This window comes from Aspergillus uvarum, assembly GCF_003184745.1.
Source record: "Aspergillus uvarum CBS 121591 unplaced genomic scaffold BO82scaffold_19, whole genome shotgun sequence".
In the NCBI taxonomy this organism is placed as follows: Eukaryota; Fungi; Ascomycota; class Eurotiomycetes; order Eurotiales; family Aspergillaceae; genus Aspergillus; species Aspergillus uvarum.
Genome location: NW_020291316.1, coordinates 111,259 through 131,620, shown reverse-complemented (window position 1 = coordinate 131,620; position 20,362 = coordinate 111,259). Strand labels below are relative to the sequence as shown.

The window sequence follows — 20,362 nt, the reverse complement described above, 5'->3', positions numbered from 1 at the left end:
GTAGGAGGAGTGAATGGGCTGGACCCTGGCGCTAGATTGAACGAAATCATGATAGGGGAGTAGGGGAGAAAAGACTGACATGGTTACATACCAGTCCCGGTGCTGACGTGCGTGAGCGAGCGGGAAAACATTGATGATGGCCAGATTGCAACCCTCGGTTCCATGGGCCAGAACAACTTCCATTTCTCTTGCACGCTTCGTTCTACGCCTCTTTTTGCTTGCTTGCTTGACGCAAACCCCCAATCTTCGAGACCACGCTTGGCGTCAGTAACTAGTCTCTTTTCTTGTCGCTTTTTCCCCTTGCTCTTAGTCTTATCTTCTTGATTCCTTCTTCTCTGCCTCGTCTTTATTTCTCCTCCTCTTCCTCTTCCTCCTTCAATTCTTCCATCCCCTCTTTCCCCTCCTTCTCCTTCTCTTCCCCCTTTTGTGTCTCTCCTACCACCCCCCCCCGGATCCAGATCGGAAGGAGAAATACGCATCATAGAAAAGAAAGAGAAAGAAAAACACCTAGCGAAAGTCTTGACGTCTCCACTTCCTACCCGTGCGGGATTGCCCCAGCCATTCTCCTCTTTTCTTGTTCTTCTCCGTCCTCCGAAACACCCAAGCCCGAAAGCTCTTGGCCACACTGGGTCTCGTCCCCTCGTCACTTTTCCCTCCACGCGTTCTTTTTCCTAAATTCTCCCCCCCTCTCCGTTCTCCTCTCGACCTGACCTGTCTTGCGTGGTTCCAATCCAAATTATGATTCCTATGTGCTGCATGAAATAAACGATCGGTCCATGTAAGAATGGCTATGCGACTTGCAGACGCATGATTGTCTGATTCGGAATGGTACACTTCTCCGCTGAGACGGGGCTCAAGGCCTCTGTGGGGTGAGTACAGTACTTCACGCCTTCCCATTGATTCTCCTCCTTCCTGGGTCTTGTGCGTGCTAATCAAACCTACAATAGAATCTTTCTGCTCAGCTGCACATTTCTCGCAACGTCTTACAACACTACTTTTGCTTTCGGTCAGTCATGTCCATTTAATAGAGAAATACCTATACTGGGACCTCTCGGGGCGCATAGCAGCCACGGCCCGGCTCGCTAACACTTTCCTCCAGATCATCCCCTCAACACCGCGGTGGTAACATGTCTCGTCGCTGCGTTCTCCCTTCTGATACTCAGTCGCTTCATCAACCGAATCCCAAGTCCGTCATCCTCTGTACACAAGTACAGCGTCATACCTTTGACAGAGCGCGAACAGGCGATCGACGAACCTTCGTCGCCGATTAGCCTAGAGAGCAGCAGTAGCAGTATCACTCCTTCAAAAACGCGCAACCCGGCCCGATGGTTCAAGATTGGCCTAGTTTCCGTGCTTGGCTGCGTCCGCGTTGGTCTGTATCGACAGATCACCGCAAACATTGAATGCGCACCTGATGGCTACGCGGTACGTGCGCCCGCACACAGAACAGAGGCAGACGCCAGGACTAACAGCGATGTCTTGATTTTAGTATGCAATCCCCTTCTTCATTGCTATTTATGACTACTGGCGCAACCAACGGGGTCGATCAGCTACGAATTGGACCGCCCCTGACGGCCCACAAAATGCGCCACTTCGCACCATAGCGACTATTGCCAGTCGCATTCACTACTTCGTCTTTCGCAGCCAACTACGATATGTCGCGTCAGCGGCTAGTTTGTTAGCGAGCGGATATCTGGCTGTGGCATTTGATAAAGGGCGCGAATCGACGTACATCTGCGCCACTGTTTCAGGCCAGTACCCGCGCCTACACACTTTGAGAGTTTTGAGCGCCATCTTAGATTCTATGATTCTGATTGGTGCCGCGGAGCTGTCTAATGAAGCGGCGCGACCTCGCGACGGCAGGAGGAAACAAACTTTGGTGTCTTGGGGGTTCAGTTTACTCGTGAGTCATTCATATTACCGTCTGTGGATTTAGGAGTCTGACCATAGCGGAATTCAAGGGTGTGGCTGCCTTCTGGGGTACTATTGTAGCCTATCTTACTATCAGGTCTCATGGCAGCGAGGATTTTGTCAACCCTCACTTCCTGCGAAGTGCTATAGGCCAGGGTGCGCTGGTGGCTTGTGTCATAGTCTCAGCATCTCAGCTAGTGAGTTTGTCGCATCGGGCCGCGCAATACGGACTTGCTAACTTGGTCAGATCCCTCACTATGGTGTCGTCGGGCTCTCAGTCCTGGCCGGCTTTGTCTCCTTGTATTACACCTGGACTGCAACCCTTTTCGACGGACATCAGCCATTCCCACTCGTCACTGCACCTCGCGCTTTCGCCGCTCTACTCTTGAACTACCTCGGGGGGTTGTCATTTCTATACGCGCGAACGGTCTCGGAAGAGGAACCGCAGTTCCTTTATCGGTTCAATATCACCTTGCGCGTTGCCTTGACCGTAATGGCAGGAATTGGCTTTATTTTCGTAACGCAGCAAGGCAGTGTCGCCCATCTGCATCCGATCGATTTGCTCATCTATGAGGGCAGGCAGCACCATGACAAATGGCTTCATAGGGCCAATAGCAGTCAAACCTTGGCCGATGCTGTCGCGCAGTACCGTCTGCAATATAACCAACACCCGCCACCGTAGGTTCAATTTTCTGGTCCTTGGTGCATGCCTCAACTGATGTTGAACTAGGAACTTCGACAAATGGTATGAATTCGCCATGAACAAATCCTCCCTGGTTATCGATGATTTCGATGAGATCCACAACAACCTGCTTCCGTTCCGTTCCGTACCCCCGGCAGCAATCCGAGATATGACGCACAAACTAGCCACCAACCCATACAATGAAATTGGTGCTATCAGCATCCGCAATGGCACGGCCAGAGTTCAAGAGGGCATCAAGCCTACCCATGCTTGGATGGTCATCAGTGCCGCCAAGATGGTCGCGAAATTCGCCGAACACTTGCCAGACATGGATCTGGCCTTCAATCTGAACGATGAGCCCCGGGTGGCTGTACCCTGGGAGAAAATGAGCGCCCTCAAAGACCAAGCCCTTTCATACCCCGTGCTACCGGACGAACGCATATCGAATGAATGGTCAACCGGCCGTAGCGACCAATGGCTGCCAATCGAGCCGGCTGATCAAACGCCCGACACTATGTTCGTTGACAATTCGTTTAAGAATATCTTCGACCGCTACGTGAGCGCGACTTGTCCGCCATCTTCCAAGGCACGCTCTCAACGCATATGGGACCGCCGTCATCTCTGCATTAGCTGTGTTCGACCACACTCCCTGGGCGAGTTTCCATCCGACTGGGCCCTGGCGACTGATATTTGCCACCAGCCGGACCTGGCCCACCTTCACGGCTTCTTCATGTCACCAGCCTCTTTCAAGGTCTCACAAGAACTGATTCCAGTCTTCAGCCAGAGCGCGATTGCCGGGTTTGGTGACATCATTTTCCCAAGTCCGTGGAATTACGTCGACAAGATCGAATACAAACCGTCGACGGACTACCCGGACGCGAACTATACCGACAAATCAAACACCTTGTTCTGGATTGGCAGTACCTCCGAAGGTATCAGCCACTCAGGCGAATGGAAAGGCATGCCGCGACAACGCCTCACCCATCTAATCAATAATAACACACACAATCACGTCTCCGTTTTCCTACCTACAGCGGACAACACTACCGACTCGTACCGCTACCAGATCCTCCCCGGCACCTCTCCGTCTTCCTCCCTCCACCTCGACACAGCTGTTCAAATTCTCGACCCGATCGTCCGCTGCAGGCACAAAGACTGTGAGGACCAGACTGCCGAATTCGGTCTCTCGGGGCGAGTGGACTTTCAAGCTCACTGGCAGAACCGATATCTCTTCGACGCCGACGGCGCCGGCTTCAGCGGCCGTTTCCTTCCTTTCATGCAGAGCCACAGCCTCCCCTTCAAGACGGGGCTGTTCCGCCAATGGTTCGAAACACGCATCACCCCGTGGCTACACTTCGTGCCCGTCGATGTCCGCCTTCACGGCCTGTGGAGTACACTGGCATATTTCTCGGGCGTCGAATCCAGCGACCATTCCGCCACTCCTCAGAAGACGGCCCTCCTCAAGCCCCACGATATCGAGGGCCAATGGATCGCAGAGGAAGGCCGGAAGTGGGCGGCGCAGGTGTTACGGAAGGAAGATATGGAAGTCTACTTCTTCAGGCTTCTGTTAGAGTGGGGGCGGCTGACGGACGATCGACGAGAGGAATTGGGCTACAAGCTATAATTATAGGTATGGCCCCCGTGAGTGAGGGTCATAGGCTATCTCTCATCTACCCTATTTTGATGATAATGATGCAGTCTGGTGGGAAGAGGAGGCGACGGACATGTGTAATGACTATACTATCTATTGTAACTTTGTGTGTTAATCCTTGTTTAATTTATCTCTTCGACTGGAATATATTCTAATCTTTACTTCTTGTGAATACTTCTTAATGAGGTATGAGATGTTTTGACGCTGATGGGGTGATAATTTGACTCGTTTTCCATACGCTTGCTTGCAATAACTTGTAAAACATGTTTCCTACCTAATTAAAAACACTATGGGTAATGCTACTGTGGTGAATGCACCCGTACATGGGGGAATTAATCTCACAATTCGTCATGTTCGGCAGCGATCACGGGCTTCTCTTCTTCCTGGGCCTCCTCGACGATCACCCCCTCGGGCAACTTCTGCTTGGACCCCTCCCCGAGCCGGATGGCATCCACCCACGCGTCGACGCGCTCGATGCTGAAATCCGCATCAGCGGGCTCGTACTTTCTCCACCATCCCCGCCGGCCGTTAACAGCCACAATCTCCAGGTCCTGTTCGGCCAGCGCCAGCGCCGCGCGCAGGGCCTTGGCCGCGCCGTTGGTGGCTGGGACACCGTACAGCGGGAACAGTTTGCTCTTGTGGAGCGCGTGCTTGTGCGTCACCTCAGCCAAACTGGCCAACGCGACTTGCGCCGCCGAGCTCTCCGTCTCGGGTTCAGTCTGCTCTTGTTGTTCCTCCGGAAGAAGGGCCAACACACACGTGCCGGACTTGGGCTCCAGACAGGCGGCGGCAAGGGCCTCCGGGGTCGTCAGGAGTTCGATCGGAGGCGCGGGAACGGGTGCCGCAGGGGCCGACTTGGGCGACTCCTCCTCTGCCTTGGCGTCGTCGGGCTGGGCGGCCTGCTTCTCTTCTTTGTCGGCCTTCTTCTTCTTGGGAGGAACCGGAGCAGGATCGGGGTTCGGCGCGGCGACCTGGCTCAGGAACGCCACGAGCGGCGCCTTCTTCAGCTCCCCGTCGTAGACGATGGCATCCTGCTCGGTTCCGCCCGCGGGCACCAGCACGACCGTCGGGAACGCCGTGACCCCGAACCGCTCCACGGCCGCCGTCTCCTTGCTCCGCACCTGGGCGACCTGGATCGCGCCCAGGAAGTCGATGGCCAACGCGCGGATCAACGCGCTAGTGGTGCCCTTGTCCGTGAAGAGGATCGCTTTGGGCGTCGTCGCCGCCGCATCACCGTTCGTGGAAGCGAGCCAGCCATCGAGATCTTTATCGGTCAGACGGCGCACGTGGTTCGGGATGCGGTCGACGACGGCCTCCACGATGGCCTTGGCGGTGCGCGCGCCCTGGTAGTCCTCCACGCGCGGCTTGCCGGGCTTCTTGCCGGGGATCACGATCTTCAGTGTCGGGAAGCCACGCACGCCCATCTGGCCGCAGATCGGCTTGTTGGCGTCCTCGTCGCAGTTGATGGCGGCGACTTTGGCCAGGCCGTCGAGGTTCTTGGCGGCTTTTTCGTAGGCGGGCTTCAGGTTTTGGCAATGGCCGCACCAGGGGGCGTAGAATCTGGAGGTTTTGCAGGGGTTGTGTTTAGAAAGGCGGATTGTTGCGGGGGGTGAGGGGAAGGACGAAGAGGAGGAGGGTTGGCTTACTCTACAATCTGTTGGTGGTAGGTGATGTGTTAATTCAGGGTTGACTTGGTAAGTGGGGTTCGCGATGGAAGCTTACCGATGTGTGATTCGATTGGGCAATGAGTTGGTCATAGTTCTTGGATGTCACCTGCAGCACAGGAGATTTCTTCGTGTACAGTCCATCGGCTTGGACGGGCAAAGCCGCCAGCAGCGACGCGGCGAGGAAAACAGCTGAGCTGGGCGGAAGCATTGTGCGGCGTTGTTGTCTGGACTACCAGACTGGATGAATGACACGAGTTCAGTTCAGTACTCTAGTAGATGTACTGCATGACAGTCAACGTGGAAGAGAAGAAGAAGAAGAAGAAGAAGGAAGATTGAAGCAAGGTGTCCTGAAGCTCTTGGCATGTGACATTGACTTGGATTAATTGGTTGATTTTCCATGTATGTATACAGGCAGTTTCTTTCCACCGCCTCTGTATCTGGAAAGTTCGACAGGCAGAATTAAGCAGGCGGTGAATGGCTACTATCATCCCGCATCCTCGCGAGTCTCCGTATATCCGAAGTAAACACCACCACCACCACCACCAATCAACCAACCACCAACAAACAATTTGCCTTGCAGACTCAAATGCGCTCTTCCCCGCTCTTGCATCCCTGCATGACGCTTCCATGGCTAGCTAACTGTGGACCTTATTTGAGCGTAGCTCAATCATTGTCTCATTACCATAGCCTCAACATCTTCGTGTTTCCATGATCACACGACATCTCTCAACCCCGCAAGTGCCCAGCAAACATGTCTGCAGCTATGGAGCACGAGGGCACCACGACGACCCTGACAGCTCTACCCCGGGAAATCTTCTGGATGGTCTTCAATCAGCTTTCGCCGAAAGACATCATCACTTGTCGTCGGGTCTGCAAACTATGGAATCAGGCTTTCAGTAGTCCTCTGTACCTCATCCCGCTGCTGAGACAGCTCTTCCCTCGAGCTCGAGAGGTGCAGGAGCTCGACCACGAGACGAACACGGACGATGCGCCGCCCGCAGCCGCAGAGGACGATTATTGGCGCAAACTCTTCGATCGGGTTGCGTCTCGATACGATCATCTGCGTCGCGGCCAGCCCCAATCTGTGCAGAAATACAGATTGTGTGATGACTTTGGCGTCACGGGCGAGCGGGAATGGTTCCCAGTCCAGCCGTGGGAGACCCACGCCAGCCAGCTCGTGCAGCGCGTGGACTGCCTGTTCTCTGAGTCTTTCTGGTACTACGAGGAAGGCGTGGTGGTGTACCCGAGTGCGGACCATGCCTGCTTGGTCCTCATGGACCTAGACACCAGCCGCCGGTTCATGGTGCCCTTCATCATCACCGGCAAAGTCATCCGGCGCCTCCGCCTGCAGAAGCGGGTGCTGGTGGTGGAATGGGCCGAGCCCAAGGCCTTCCACTGGCTCAATGACAGTGACGGCGTGCATCGGCATTTTGCCTCTTCGTTCGACGTGACCCAGTCGCCGTCGACCGGCACATGGAGCATCACCTTCCGCAACGAGTGGAAGATCATGTTCCTCGGCCATCCGCTGAGTGAGAGAGACCGATTCTACTCGACCCACAGCAAGACGCATTATGCGATCTACATCTGGCAGCCGAACCGCAGCCTGTACACGGCCGACGACGATGCCCCGATCGAGTCGCTCTCGGTCTGGGACATCTCCGCCCCGTCATCGTACCGGCCCTCCCTGGATCCTACGGGTCGTCTGCGCGAGGAGGCCGAGGACCAAGGGCCCCCGATCGTCTCTCGGTTCGGCTTCAGAGAGCTGGGCTTCTATTCCGTGCGACAACGAGGCCTTCCAGGCGTGCAGTGTCTGAATATCACGGACGATGATCATTCGATAGAAATTGTCGAGAGTCGATGTCCAGAGCCGCAGGTGCGTAGGGGTCCAGCGGATTGGATCACGGAGGTTCGGGTGACTACGATCCCCCTGGTTGGAGATGGCCCTGGTTGGAGACGAGCGGTGGATGTCGCCCTGCCCCCTTATCGCGGCAATTGTAGCTTGCAGACGGGTCCCCTTAGGTCCTCTCCATGGAATGAGCCATCATATGCCATTGTCTCGGAAGCGTACGATGACAGAGCCCAAGTAGGGTATTGTCTATATATGTCTTCGATCCGGTGGCCGTTCGACATGCGGATGCTTCTGAGCATTCAAACCCCTACTTCACACACCAGACTCATGCAGGATGAGGCATTTGAGCTCACCGGCAGAGGGAAGATCTACGGGAACGAGAGGTACATTGTTGGTGAGAACGGGAATCGTGAACTGGTCGTATTCAGATTTGATAGATAGATTGATTAGAAGTTCGCGAAAAAGGAAACCGGCTCCATATCAAGAATTACATGCCAAATCCCTCTCTCTCCCGTCATTCCAACCCATTAAATGTTCACCCTCGTAAGATCCCGTCCCAGGCAACAACAGACCACGATCACGATCTAAGCCGCCGGCGCCATAAACTTGCACGCCACGCACGCCTCTAGCCCGCAACCGGGGCAGGTGAGCGTAAAGATCGGCTCCCACTGCCCGCAAATCTTGCACTTCGCCTGCCCATAGGCTTTGTCCCAGTACCCCAAATGGTGGCATTCATGTCCCTCGTTGCAGCCACGCGTCGCCGCCTCCCGGAACGTACGCCGCACGCCTTCCATCCACCCGCAGAAGGTCTCCAGGATGATCCCGCGGCATTCAACGATCATGTCGTCCGGGGTGTACTGACCGTCGCCTCGGTTGAGCTTGGACTCGAAGTATGGAAGCAGCGGCGTGAGGTAGGCGCTGAGGCCGTGTGGGGGTGCTGCGATGATGGTGGGCCTGGTGAGGGAGTCGGTGGAAATGGCGAGGTCTTCGTACGCGGTCACGAAGTCGGAGTCGGATTGCTCTGCGGCGGCTGGGTGCTCGGTTCTGGGGTCGTGGAAGTGGTAGGTTGCGAAGAGGGAGTTGGTTTCGAAGGGGGTGTCGATGGGGCTGGCTGAGGTCTTTGGTGTGATTTGGGTGTGATCGTGATCGTCGTGATCGTCGTGATTAATGTGTGGGTTGTGGTTGTGGACTGTTGAGTCGTCTTTAACGGAGTCGTCTTCAAAGTCTTCTCCTTCGTCACCGTCGACTTCATCTCCCTCGGAGTCGTTATCTTCGTCGTCTGTGTCTTCGTCGTCATCTTTATCGTCGTCGTCGTCGCCGGCGCCGGTTGTGCTGTCCTTGGAGAACTTGTCTGGCAAGCTCATGCCCCAGGGCATCTGGCCAGGATACCGGAACCAGTCTTCTTCATCGTCGGCGATACCCTCGACCCTTCCACACATGCATACTTCTTTCCGCTTCGGGCCAATATCCTCTTTGCAGAACATCTCGTGGAAGACTTCGGCCCCGGGGGTTCCATACTATTCAAACTTAGTATGGCCCTTAAGACTGCTCTAGAACCAGGAGAAGCTGGCTAGACTCACACATTCATCGTTCTCCTTCCAGTCAGCGTCTTTTTGTCCTTGCGTACAGCCTGGCTGTCCATCCAGATCCATCTTCTCATTGCCTTCTCCCAGATCATTGTCCGCTTTAACACCCGCCTGCGAGTTCTCGTCTTCCACCAAGTCCACCAGATCGGCTGATTGATGGTGGTCTTCAAGAACGACCTCGGTTGCAGACCCGGTGCTTCCTTTGCTGGTCACAGTGGGCATTTCTGCGTGGTCTTTGGCATCATCCTCAAGGTCAATCAGATTACCCATGGAGGTGCTTTCCTCCTGCCCATCGTTTTCACCCTCTGATAGGATGTCAGCACTATCTTCTTCGTCAGACTGCTCCTCCTCGCTGTCTTCTTCGTCTTCCCCTTCCTCTTCGTCGTCGTCGTCGTCGTCCTCCTCCTCTTCCTCCTCCTCTTCCTCCTCCTCTTCCTCCTCCTCTTCCTCCTCCTCTTCCTCCTCCTCTTCCTCCTCCTCTTCCTCCTCCTCTTCCTCCTCCTCTTTCTCCTCCTCTTCCTCCTCCTCTTCCTCCTCCTGTTGCCGTCCCCAAGAATACTTCGTAGACTTCCAGGCCGCATCCGGATCCAACAGACTAGCCATCCACTTGGCGTGCCTGTCCTCCTGAGCCAGATCCTTAGCCTGCTTCTCCTCCGACCAATAAGCCGTCTTATCCGAATACCCAATCCAAGTCTCCTCCTTCTCTTCCTCTTCCTCATTCATCTCTCCCTCCTTCACCCCCTTCCCCTTTCCCATCTTCTTCTTGTCCTTCTTCCTCGTCACCACAAACCCACTCTCATCATAATACCCCATCGGCTCCTCCGACGAAGAAGACCAAGAACTCAACTCATCATCCACCACATGGGCCCGGCCCCGGTCATACCCCTCCCCTTCCCCATCTCCCCCCTCCTGAAACAACTCCGCAGCCGCAGCTGCAGCCGCCTCCTCCGCCTCCCGAGCCTCCTGCTCCCGCTCCCGCTCCAGCTGCTCACTGTACTCCCGCTCCCGACGCATCTGCTTCAAAATCTCAATGGACTCCGGCGCCGTAGGATCCATATGCACGCTGTGGCGATAGGAAGCCTCGTACCGGCTCTGGCTGTATGGGTCGTCGGCACGATGCTGCTGCTGCTGCTGCTGCTGGCGGTGGTGACGGTGATAGCTGCGGTGGAAGAAGGCCCCGGCGTCTGCGGTGGTATGGAGGTTGTACTTCAGGTTACGGCAGCGGTGTTCGTCGAGGGCGGCATCGTGGACGGCGCGGTGGTTGGGGTCGCGGAGGGTTTCGACGGCGTAGAGGATCTAGATTTGGTTTCCGTACGTATCAGTCTTGGAGATTACCGTTGAATGATGCTTCTGTGAAGGGTAAAAGAGAGAGAAGTAAGGGAGATGTGATATATAGAAGAGTTGAGTTTGGAAGAGGATTCAAATAAAATGCGTGTGTGTGTTTGCGTTGGTGTTTGTATTTGTGTAAACCAGAACAGCTGCACCTGCACTCACCTTCTGGAACGTCTCGGCGTCACCTCCCTCTGTCTTGTCTGGGTGATACCTTAGAGCGAGCCGCTTGTAAGCGCTGTTGATCTCTTTGAGGTCGGCGTGCGGGTGGATGTTGAGGGTTGCGTAGCAGTCGATGAAGGTGGAGGAAGTTGGGGTCGACATTCTGCCCGTTGGGTGTGCTGGCGATTGCGGTGCATGTGTTCTTGTCTGGTGGGATGGTGTTTTGTTTTGGGGGTTTGGTTGGGGGATTCGGGAGGGGAGGGTGTGGGCTTGTACTAGAGTAGCGATATTCGGAGGAAGAGGAGATGAGGTGAAGGCTTGCGGTGAAGGGGGTAGTGGAATCGAGAGATGTCAAGGTGTTGGGGGTGGTTGCGATGGAGATGTGTGGTTGAGATGGTTGCTGTGATTAGTCTCAGGACTGTTTGCGTTTGTTCTATTGATGTACTCGATAAGGTAGATAGATTAGGTGGGCGATTGGAGACTGGGAGACAAGTGGTAAGTGGAGGATTGGTAGAGGAAGAAGAAAGGCAGGAGACTGCTTTTATAGGGTCGAGTCCTGAGAGTAATGGGAGTGAATGGGACGTCCTGAGTGCACTCGTAGAGGATACAGATATCGAAAGGTCAATAAGACTGTGGACACATTCACACTTGCGAACTGTGACACAGGGACAGAGAATGCCTATAAGCAGTTACCTCAATTGCGAATCCATACCATATTGAATATTCAGTATAGATGCAGCGTGCAGTGTGTATGTCGATGAGATAATAGATACCCGAAGTGAATTCAAGGCTTCCGCATTGTACTCACCCTGACAGTGTCAATACAACGACAGCATTGTACCGTTCCAAGACATCAAACTCTGGATAGGATGGTTGATTCACTTCATTCATCTCACAGGACAAAGAAAAGATAGGATAGATTTTACAGGCTGGAAAGTATCTAGGTATTTATGAGTAAGTCTACACATATGGTGACTCCTCCCCACAAAAGCTTCAGAAAAGCTTTTACATGTCCGCACTGGCGGTGGCACCAGTGATAATCTCGACCAGCTCGTTGGTAATGGCGGCTTGACGCTGACGGTTGTACAGAATCTGGAACCTGCAATGTATTAGCGTCGTTTCCACAACGGGCAACGGCGGAACTTACTTGTTGATCATCTCACCGGCGTTCTTGGAGGCGTTCTCCATGGCGTTGCGGCGGGCCTTGTACTGGTTAGCATTCATTCATGGAGTGATGATTCAGTGGAGGCGACTCACAGAGATCTCGCAGGCGTGACCCTCGGCAAGAGCCCAGAACAAGCTGTTGGCAAGAGCGTACTCGCGGAGGTTGGTCAGGGTCTCCTCATCGGTCTCGTAGGCAGAGAGGTTGGCTGTCAAGATCATTCAGCATGTATTTCACTTGGGTGCGGGAACGGCTCCAACTCACGGGACTGGGTGATAGCCTCCTCGGAGAAAGCCTCGACGGTGGCGGGCTCGTAGCTCTGAGCGTTCAGGAACTTGTTGTAGATGATCTTGACGCTGGCGTAGTCCTCGGGGAGCAGAGAGATCTGGTCGGCGATGGCCTGAGCATCGGCGAAGGTGGGGACGTCCTTGCAGACGTTGGCGAAGCTCAGGACGATGGCGTTGGGGTTGGTACGGGACAGCTGAGCCTTGGCCTTCTCACCGAGGACGACAATGTCGGCGTTGGGAGTCTGCTGGAGCATACGGCGAGTGGCCTTGCTGAGACCGGAGTGGATACCACCGCAAAGACCCTTGTCGGAGCTGGCGATGACGAACAGAGTCTTCTTGTCCTCGAGAGGCTTGGTCTCAGCCTGCTCGAAAACGGTGTTGGAGGTCTGACCGTAGCTGCGGGACTCCTCCATGGCCTTCTGGGCGCGGGTCAGACGGGTAGAGGCGATGACCTTCATGGTGTTGGTGATCTTCTCGATGTTCTTGATGGACTTGAGACGGCCCTCGATTTCACGCAGAGTCGCGAAGTTGGCGGCGTTGGGAGGAGCAGTGCTTCCGGATAAATCAGCCATTGAACCATATCATCGACTCAAGCTCTTCGAATCATCCAGGTCGATTGATATTGGCGAGCCATTGGCGAGCCAATGCACAATGGCAGCAGGCTGTGGGCGTGGGTTGTGTGGATGGCCCGGACTGAAGGGAACTTACCGGGAGACCGCAATGCTACCAGCGCGAACGGCCGGACGAACAGCACGGGAGAACATCTTGAATGTGAAGAGAACCGTACGGTCGGATCTGAGACCAACGATATAGCAGTTGTGGAGGGGGGAGGGTGGGGAGGGGAGGAGGGCAGAGAATCCTCTTCTGGGGCTGGCGGATGAGAAGTCGGTGGTTGAACTTGGGACTCCTGTTTCTGTTCTTCCGACAGCCGGCCAGCACGGGATTCCAGTTCACGCTAGTCCGGATTGGGGAGATGCTGATAGTGTGGTGATTCGGGATGGCAGGAGGGACCTACAATGCAATTGCCGTCAGCACGACAAATAGTCAGGTGACTTGCCACTCGGAACCTATCCAGGCAGTGTCTGATCCTCAGGCATCCACAGCTCTCGCCGGCGCAAATGAAATGGAATCGTCATCCAGCTCTCCAACTGAGTGGGGAATCGGTTCCTCAGGCCATTGATTTTCTGGCCGCTTCTCGCGCTGGGAGTGGCTGAACGGTCCGGAGAAACGTGAAAGTCAAACTGGAACCCATGAGCCTTGACTTCTTCCAGTTGACTCTATGGTCTGGAAGTACTGCTAATTCTTAGTAACGACTAGGTAGCTGATCGCCTCAGGCCCCAAACCCGGGACGGCCTCGTTTTCCATTCCATTCCAGGTTCTCGCCTCGCTCTCGTCTCTTCTCTCTCTTCTCTCTCTTCTCTCTTTCTTCTCTCAATCTTTTTCCCTCTTGTCATCTCTCCTGCCTCGTTCTTCCCCTTCTTTTCAGCTTCCCCATCCTCCATTGTCTGTTGCCCTCCCCTCACTTTCCTCTGATTTCCTCTCCCTCTTCCCTTCTCAGTCTTCCTTTTGGCTCCTCTTGTGTCCTTAGCGTCCTTCGTCCATGTATCTTCCTCCTCTGTGACGCTTCGTCCTCTGGTAGCTCTCTCATTGGCCAGGCGTTCATTGATCGCATCCCTCCCTCAAGCGCCTCTTCCATTCGCCAAATTCAGCGGTTCGATCTCACACCCTTCGAGTTCTGTTTCCCGGATTGCCTCGTACCGGGCTTCTAGCTCTCAGCGCTTCTACCATCCCCGTCGCCTTGCAAATATGAGCTCGTCGGACGATGACACCCCACTCGTCCGGGCCAATGGTCGCCATACGGGTGAGTTTCATCAATTAAGCATGCATGCTTTCGCGTTCTATTCTCGCTCCACGTTTTGCTCAGTCCTCAATTCTCCCTTCTTATCGAGTGACATTTGCCTCAATGCGCCTAACCACATCTCACCCCAACGTCATTACTTCTTCACTTCTACCTTCCATTGATCACTCCAGTATATCTACTAACTTGACATGGGACGGTGCGATAGAGACGAACGGCCATGTTGACCCTGGAGTATCAATTCGGTTCGGTCCGGTGAAATCCGATCGTGATGTTGAGATGGCGGATGCGGATGCTCAAGCCGGCGCTGCTTCGAAGAGGAAGTCGCGCAACAGTGTTGGTCAAATCAAGTCATATGCTGAGCCGGAAAGCAGCGAGGAGGATCAACCTTTGGTACGCCACATTTACAGTCGCCACTCACAGTCCATTCGTTTTGGTCACAATGTTCCATGTTCAACGTCGGTTACGAATCCAGTCAATCGGCTGACTTTTCGATAGAGCAAGCGTCGTCGCACGTCTGTTAAGCAGGAGGACCCTGAGACGGATGATGATGTGCCTCTGGCGCTCAACGGTCGCAAACTCCCGAAGGCTTCCGAAACCGCCATCGGGGATGAATCGGACTCGGATGTTCCCATCGAGAGGAAGCTCGCGGCCGAGAAAAAACGGATTCAAGTGAAAGGCGAGAAAGAAGCCAAGCCCAGCCGCAGCACGGCTACTCTGAAGAGCACCAAGGCAACAGCGGCTAAGAAGCAAACCAATGGTGTGAAGAAGGAGCCCGAGGACGCGAAGCCCAGTATTGTGAAAAAGACAGCCAAACACGCCAGAGTTCCAGAGAAGGCTGTTACCACCGTCAAGCGAGGATCTGCGGCCGGCAAGGCTACTCCTGCGAAAGCCTCTGCCGCAAAAGCAACCCCCAAACCAACCCCCGTGAAAAAGGAAGAAAGCGAGGAAGCCGAGGACGCCGACGAGGAGGAGGAGTATAAGTGGTGGGAGGACCCGACCAAGGGCGACGGCACGATCAAGTGGACGACCCTCGAACACAATGGCGTGGTCTTCCCTCCTCCCTATGAACCTCTTCCTAAAAATGTTAAAATGAAATATGACGGCATTCCCGTCAATCTTCATCCTGACGCGGAAGAGGTCGCCGGTTTCTTTGGCAGTATGTTGAACTCAACTCACCACGTTGAAAACCCCACTTTCCAGAAGAATTTCTTCATGGATTTCCGGGACATTCTCAAGAAGACTGGGGGCGCAACGGACTCCAAAGGCAACAAGGTCGATATCAAGGAGTTCTCTAAGTGTGATTTTCAACCCATTTTCGCATACTATGACATGAAGCGCCTCGAGAAGAAGAACTTGCCTCCTGCCGAGAAGAAGCGCTTAAAAGCCGAGAAAGATGAACAAGAAGCTCCTTACATGTACTGCATGTGGGACGGTCGCAAGCAGAAAGTCGGCAATTTCCGAGTCGAACCCCCGGCCTTGTTCCGTGGTCGTGGTGAGCATCCCAAGACCGGCCGTGTCAAGGCTCGAGTTCTCCCGGAGCAGATTACAATCAACATCGGGAAAAACGCCCCCGTTCCTCCACCACCGGAAGGCCACAGTTGGAAGGAGGTGAAGAATGACCAAGAAGGCACATGGCTTGCCATGTGGCAAGAGAACATCAACGGCAATTACAAGTACGTTATGCTTGCTGCCAATTCCGATGTCAAGGGCCAGAGTGATTATAAGAAATTCGAAAAGGCTCGTGAATTGAAGCACCATATCGCCCGAATTCGCAAGGATTACCAGAAGAACCTCAAGCATGAGTTGATGGTCGAGCGTCAGAAGGCCACCGCCGTCTACCTCATCGATCAATTTGCCCTTCGTGCGGGTAATGAGAAGGGCGAGGACGAGGCTGAAACCGTGGGTTGTTGTTCTCTCAAGTACGAGAACGTCACTCTCAAGCCTCCGAACAAGGTTGTTTTCGATTTCCTGGGTAAAGATAGTATTCGGTTCTATGATGAAGTCGAAGTCGATGCGCAGGTTTTTAAGAACCTCAAGATCTTCAAGAAGGCGCCCAAGAAGGAGGGCGACGAGATTTTCGATCGATTGACGGTACGTTGCACTGCTCCTAGCCCACACTAATCTTCTTCACGACTTCTGACTTCATTAGACTTCCGCACTCAACAAGCACTTGTCGGCTTACATGCAAGGCTTGACTGCGAAAGTGTTCCGTACCTACAACGCCTCTCACACCATGTCGACGTTGCTCAAGGAGATGAAAGCAACGGGTAATATTGCGGAGAAGGTGAAGGCCTACAACGATGCCAACCGCAAGGTCGCTATTCTCTGTAACCACAAACGGACTGTTGCTGCGTCCCATGCCAACCAGATGGAGAAAATGAGCGAGCGCGTAAGCAACCCCTGCAGATACGTCACCAGAGTTGCAGCTAATGTGTTCTCGGCCAAATAGATCAAGGGTCTTCGCTACCAGCGTTGGCGCTTCAAGCAACAAATGCTCAACCTTGAGCCCACGCTCAAGAAGAAGAAGGGCGCCAAGTTCTTCGAGATGGACGAGGACATGGACATGGACTGGGTCAAGGAACACCAGGCTTTCCTGCTTGAAGAACAACGGCAAAAGATTCAGAAGAAGTTCGAGAAGGACAACGAGAAGCTCGTTGCCGATGGAGAGAAAGAAATGAAGGCAAGCGAGCTGAATTCTCGTCTGGAGGTCGTAAAGGACATGGAGAAGAGGTTCAACAAGGAGAACAAGACTGGCAAGGTGGAAGCCGAAGGCAAGGCTCCCACTGTTGAGAAGCTCGAGACCGCCATCAAGAAGCTCGAGCAGCGTATTGAAACGATGGAGCTCCAAGCTCAAGACAAGGAGGATAACAAGGAAGTTGCCTTGGGTACTTCGAAAATTGTGAGTCTTTCTCCGGTCTTCTCTCTGCCAGTTGATCCGTTATTCATACTTACCTGCATTTAGAACTATATCGACCCCCGTCTCACCGTCGTCTTCAGCAAGAAGTTCGACGTCCCCATTGAGAAGTTCTTCTCCAAGGCCCTTCGTGAGAAGTTCGAATGGGCCATCAAGTCCGTTGACGAGACCTGGGAATTTTGATTTGGCTGTTCCTTGTTATATCGCGCTCGAAACTTGGATACATACTTCTTATGGTTAAAGACTTCTTTCATGCTGCCTTAACTATCTATACTTTTTTTTCACCTTTCCTGACCTCTCTTGTTTTCCTTCTCAACACGCATGACTTATTGGAAACCAATGCATGCCATGCCCCCCCAAATACATCCTTTGATTGCATTTCTTGGAGCCTCACGTCCTTTTCTTTTCTCTGCCTCTGATTTCATCTATCTATTTAAGACTTATTATTGCAAGAGAAGAGCCAAAAACAAAAAAAAGAAAAGAACAAGAACAAGAAGGGAATGAATGGAAACAGCCGCTATACGGAGCGGGACTGGATGGAGGGAGACAAATACAGTGACAAGATCATAAGATACATACAAACATTACTTTTATGTGGTACGATTAGCATAGGAACGAAATCCTGGTTCAGTGTACGTCGAATGGCTTTCCTTTCCTTTCCTTTTTTTTTTTCGCATGTCACCTTGGGATATCCCAATGACGATGCCTGAGATAGATGTACAAACCACTTGATAAGTATTTCAGAATTGCCATGTTTAATTCTATGCACAGTCTAGAAGCAGCGTTCATGGACGGATAACCGGAAGGAATGTAACTGGTATATTATTCTTTTCTCTCATTTGGATATCTGTCCCCAATGGTTTCAATAGAATTACATAGACTCAGACCGAAAAGGAAACGAAAAGTAGACATTTGCATGCTCACAGAAATCATCACACATGGATTTGAACCACTCCCGCGTGCGATGTGCCGACCTGGCCTTTTTATCCGAAAAGATAAATATCATTTTTGATACGCAACAATACATCATTGAGTCCCGTTCATGCCTCATCGATGCGAAGAATATGGAGAGATCACAGGAGATAAATGAAGAAACACAACTCCTGAAGGTGGGAGGGAAATGGGGGCTGAACCATATTCAAGATGGTGTGCAGCAAAGAAGTAAAGTACAGAAAACGACTGTTGAATCACGAGGTATCAACATTCTCAAAACAGGCTCAGCCTATCGAGATGCAGCGCGGCAGAAAGAAAAACTAGCTGTGTAGATGCAGGTCATGATCAGAACATGGAGACTTGTGGAACATCGGACAGGGAATACTCCAAACACCGAATGACAAGAAAGTCAAGAATACAGTAGTACATACCAATCGCTCGATAACAGGAACCCAGAGTGTCCCAAGCATGAGATAATAATATTACAAGCACAAGATCCGTGATTTCCATATTGTACAGTGTGCGTACTGAAAGCGAAGGGAATTCAATGTGAGAACGAGGTCTAGGTGCTTTTATGAGATTGGCGGGTCGAGTCGAGTCGATCTGACCTGGTGCAAGGCCGAGTGATTCACGGTCGGGGTATCAGAGCACACGCAATAGGTTCGTCCGAATCGATCGCGATGACACTTGCGCGTATCATTTTTAAAAAGTGGTGGTCAGTAAGGAGATTCACGTCGACCCATTCAAGGCCACCAGCCCATTCGTTTGTAGCTTTCAACCATGGCCCGAACAGCATCAGCATCGAAGCGCTCACGAGTAGGCTTCCATCCTGTGGTCTTCTCAAACAATGTGCCATCGATGGACATGTCCTGGTCCCTGAGAACATCCCGCTCCAGGAACGGGCTGATCGGTCCTGGTCTTTCGATTTTCTTCTCTTCAAGCAGGTCGGCCCAGCCCTGTAGGCACTCCTCGTTCATATCATCCACAACATCGTCCAGGTTCATCTTGGCAAATTGAGATGCCAAAGAACCGAGGAACTCGACCTTCATGCCGAACACCTCCGATAGAGCATCTGCTATGTGCTCTTGGCGAGTGTCACCATGGTCGACCACGTTGAAAGCAATGGGGGCCGAGCCATCCGTCGGAGCGCTTGCCCTCCATTCTGCTGCTTTCCAGAGCGCGCCTGCTGCATCTTTGATGTATATTGTGTTGATCTTCAGGTCCTTCGTATACAGAAGTTCCAAGTTCTTCTGCAATTCCAAGTGAACTCGCGCAAGGCAGATACCCATCGCAAAATAACCGGAATCATACTCGCCGTAAACGTGCGGCAACCGAAGCAAGCAGTAGTGAAGGTTGGGGATTTTCTGCAGCTCCTCACTGGCCTTCATCTTCCACTTGGCGAGCTTGTGCCAGGGCTGCAACTTGTCGTCCTCCTTGCGCGGACTCGAGCCACCTTTGTAAACGTGTGCAGTCGAGCACTCGACGAAAGAGCGGATGTCTCGACGGGCGACTTCGCGACCGAGGGCAACGGTGAGGGCATAGCTGCGGACCTCGTAGACATCATCGGGCTGAGAGTGTCGGGTTTCTCCACCACAGTTTATCACATAATCGAACTGCTCGCCATTGGCACGGTCAAAGATCCGGGGGAAGTGCTCTAGCAAAGACGCGGAGGGTCAGTAAGCTGTGGAATGTGCGCAAAAGCAAGTCAAAGCGAGTCTGTCGACTCACGTTCTCGACTAGCATCAGCTTGAACAAATTTGTCTTTCGAGCAAGCTTCTTGAAACTCAGGGGCCAACCAGGCAAGCTGAGGGAGGACTTTGTCGACTAGTCGTACTTCCGAGGCCAGGTTGTTTTCGTGGATGTACAGGGCAAGATGGCGACCAACGAACCCTACAAATGCAAAGGCATGTAAGTCGAATTGTACAACACCCAGCTGGTTTCTGCACAATCAAAAGAAACCATCATGAGGCACGCATACCAAGACCACCAACGATCAGAACGGCGGGCTTTTTTGCCTGAACATCCGCCATGACGAGGAATGTGACAAGGAGCGAGATTAGATTTAGGATATGAGACAGAAGAGGAGGAGCTTCAGCCTTGTTCAGATGGTGAACCAGCTCGCGTTAAGATGGCAGTTTGTTGACAGGCACACCCCGCACCCGAGCGCGTACCAGTCGATGGAAGAATGCGGGGAGGAAAAGGGGGCGGAAGAGACGCAGGGGAGAGTAAATGCGAAAAAAAAAAAAGAAGGGGGAAATGCTGTCACAGAGGATGCAGCAGAGGTCAATAGTTTAATATGTGATTAAGAAGGAAAATACTGTCAGTAATTTGAGGATGAGAGAGGGAAGGAGGGGAGGAGGGGGGGGGG

The 20,362-nt window shown here is 53.1% G+C and overlaps 7 protein-coding genes across 7 annotated transcripts; 3 read left to right on the top strand and 4 right to left on the bottom strand.

Annotated features, from left to right (window-relative positions):
* The first annotated feature begins 654 nt into the window (after positions 1–654).
* On the top strand, positions 655–4,432 carry BO82DRAFT_48440 (putative capsular associated protein). Its single transcript, XM_025641243.1, has 7 exons — positions 655–869; positions 948–1,006; positions 1,100–1,425; positions 1,490–1,903; positions 1,962–2,108; positions 2,159–2,589; positions 2,642–4,432. Exons 1-7 carry the CDS (start codon positions 826–828, stop codon positions 4,215–4,217), a joined length of 2,997 nt encoding a protein of 998 aa, XP_025493142.1. The 5' UTR covers positions 655–825; the 3' UTR covers positions 4,218–4,432.
* A 24-nt stretch (positions 4,433–4,456) lies between these two features.
* On the bottom strand, positions 4,457–6,265 carry BO82DRAFT_353241 (putative disulfide isomerase). Its single transcript, XM_025634909.1, has 3 exons — positions 5,967–6,265; positions 5,891–5,898; positions 4,457–5,804 (listed from the first exon to the last, which is right to left on the bottom strand). Exons 1-3 carry the CDS (start codon positions 6,117–6,119, stop codon positions 4,583–4,585), a joined length of 1,383 nt encoding a protein of 460 aa, XP_025493141.1. The 5' UTR covers positions 6,120–6,265; the 3' UTR covers positions 4,457–4,582.
* A 409-nt stretch (positions 6,266–6,674) lies between these two features.
* Positions 6,675–8,201, top strand: BO82DRAFT_280668 (F-box protein; the record flags this gene model as incomplete). The annotated part of the gene is made up of 1 exon (XM_025631311.1): positions 6,675–8,201. One exon carries the CDS (start codon positions 6,675–6,677, stop codon positions 8,199–8,201), a length of 1,527 nt encoding a protein of 508 aa, XP_025493140.1.
* Positions 8,202–8,344: 143 nt separating this feature from the next.
* Positions 8,345–10,999, bottom strand: BO82DRAFT_431263 (DnaJ domain protein; the record flags this gene model as incomplete). The annotated part of the gene is made up of 3 exons (XM_025640688.1): positions 8,345–9,277; positions 9,341–10,642; positions 10,841–10,999. 3 exons carry the CDS (start codon positions 10,997–10,999, stop codon positions 8,345–8,347), a joined length of 2,394 nt encoding a protein of 797 aa, XP_025493139.1.
* Positions 11,000–11,577: 578 nt separating this feature from the next.
* BO82DRAFT_382593 (F1F0 ATP synthase subunit gamma) lies at positions 11,578–13,133 on the bottom strand. The gene is made up of 5 exons (XM_025637947.1): positions 12,995–13,133; positions 12,264–12,838; positions 12,095–12,207; positions 11,985–12,040; positions 11,578–11,936 (listed from the first exon to the last, which is right to left on the bottom strand). The coding sequence occupies exons 1-5, from the start codon at positions 13,048–13,050 to the stop codon at positions 11,843–11,845; spliced, it is 894 nt and encodes a 297-aa protein (XP_025493138.1). The 5' UTR covers positions 13,051–13,133; the 3' UTR covers positions 11,578–11,842.
* Positions 13,134–14,092: 959 nt separating this feature from the next.
* On the top strand, positions 14,093–17,244 carry BO82DRAFT_280458 (DNA topoisomerase 1; the record flags this gene model as incomplete). The annotated part of the gene is made up of 7 exons (XM_025631302.1): positions 14,093–14,151; positions 14,318–14,537; positions 14,643–14,984; positions 15,021–16,238; positions 16,297–16,536; positions 16,597–17,046; positions 17,110–17,244. 7 exons carry the CDS (start codon positions 14,093–14,095, stop codon positions 17,242–17,244), a joined length of 2,664 nt encoding a protein of 887 aa, XP_025493137.1.
* Positions 17,245–18,588: 1,344 nt separating this feature from the next.
* BO82DRAFT_48333 (NAD-dependent epimerase/dehydratase family protein) lies at positions 18,589–20,150 on the bottom strand. The gene is made up of 3 exons (XM_025641242.1): positions 19,973–20,150; positions 19,723–19,884; positions 18,589–19,648 (listed from the first exon to the last, which is right to left on the bottom strand). The coding sequence occupies exons 1-3, from the start codon at positions 20,022–20,024 to the stop codon at positions 18,738–18,740; spliced, it is 1,125 nt and encodes a 374-aa protein (XP_025493136.1). The 5' UTR covers positions 20,025–20,150; the 3' UTR covers positions 18,589–18,737.
* Between the last annotated feature and the right edge of the window lie 212 nt (positions 20,151–20,362).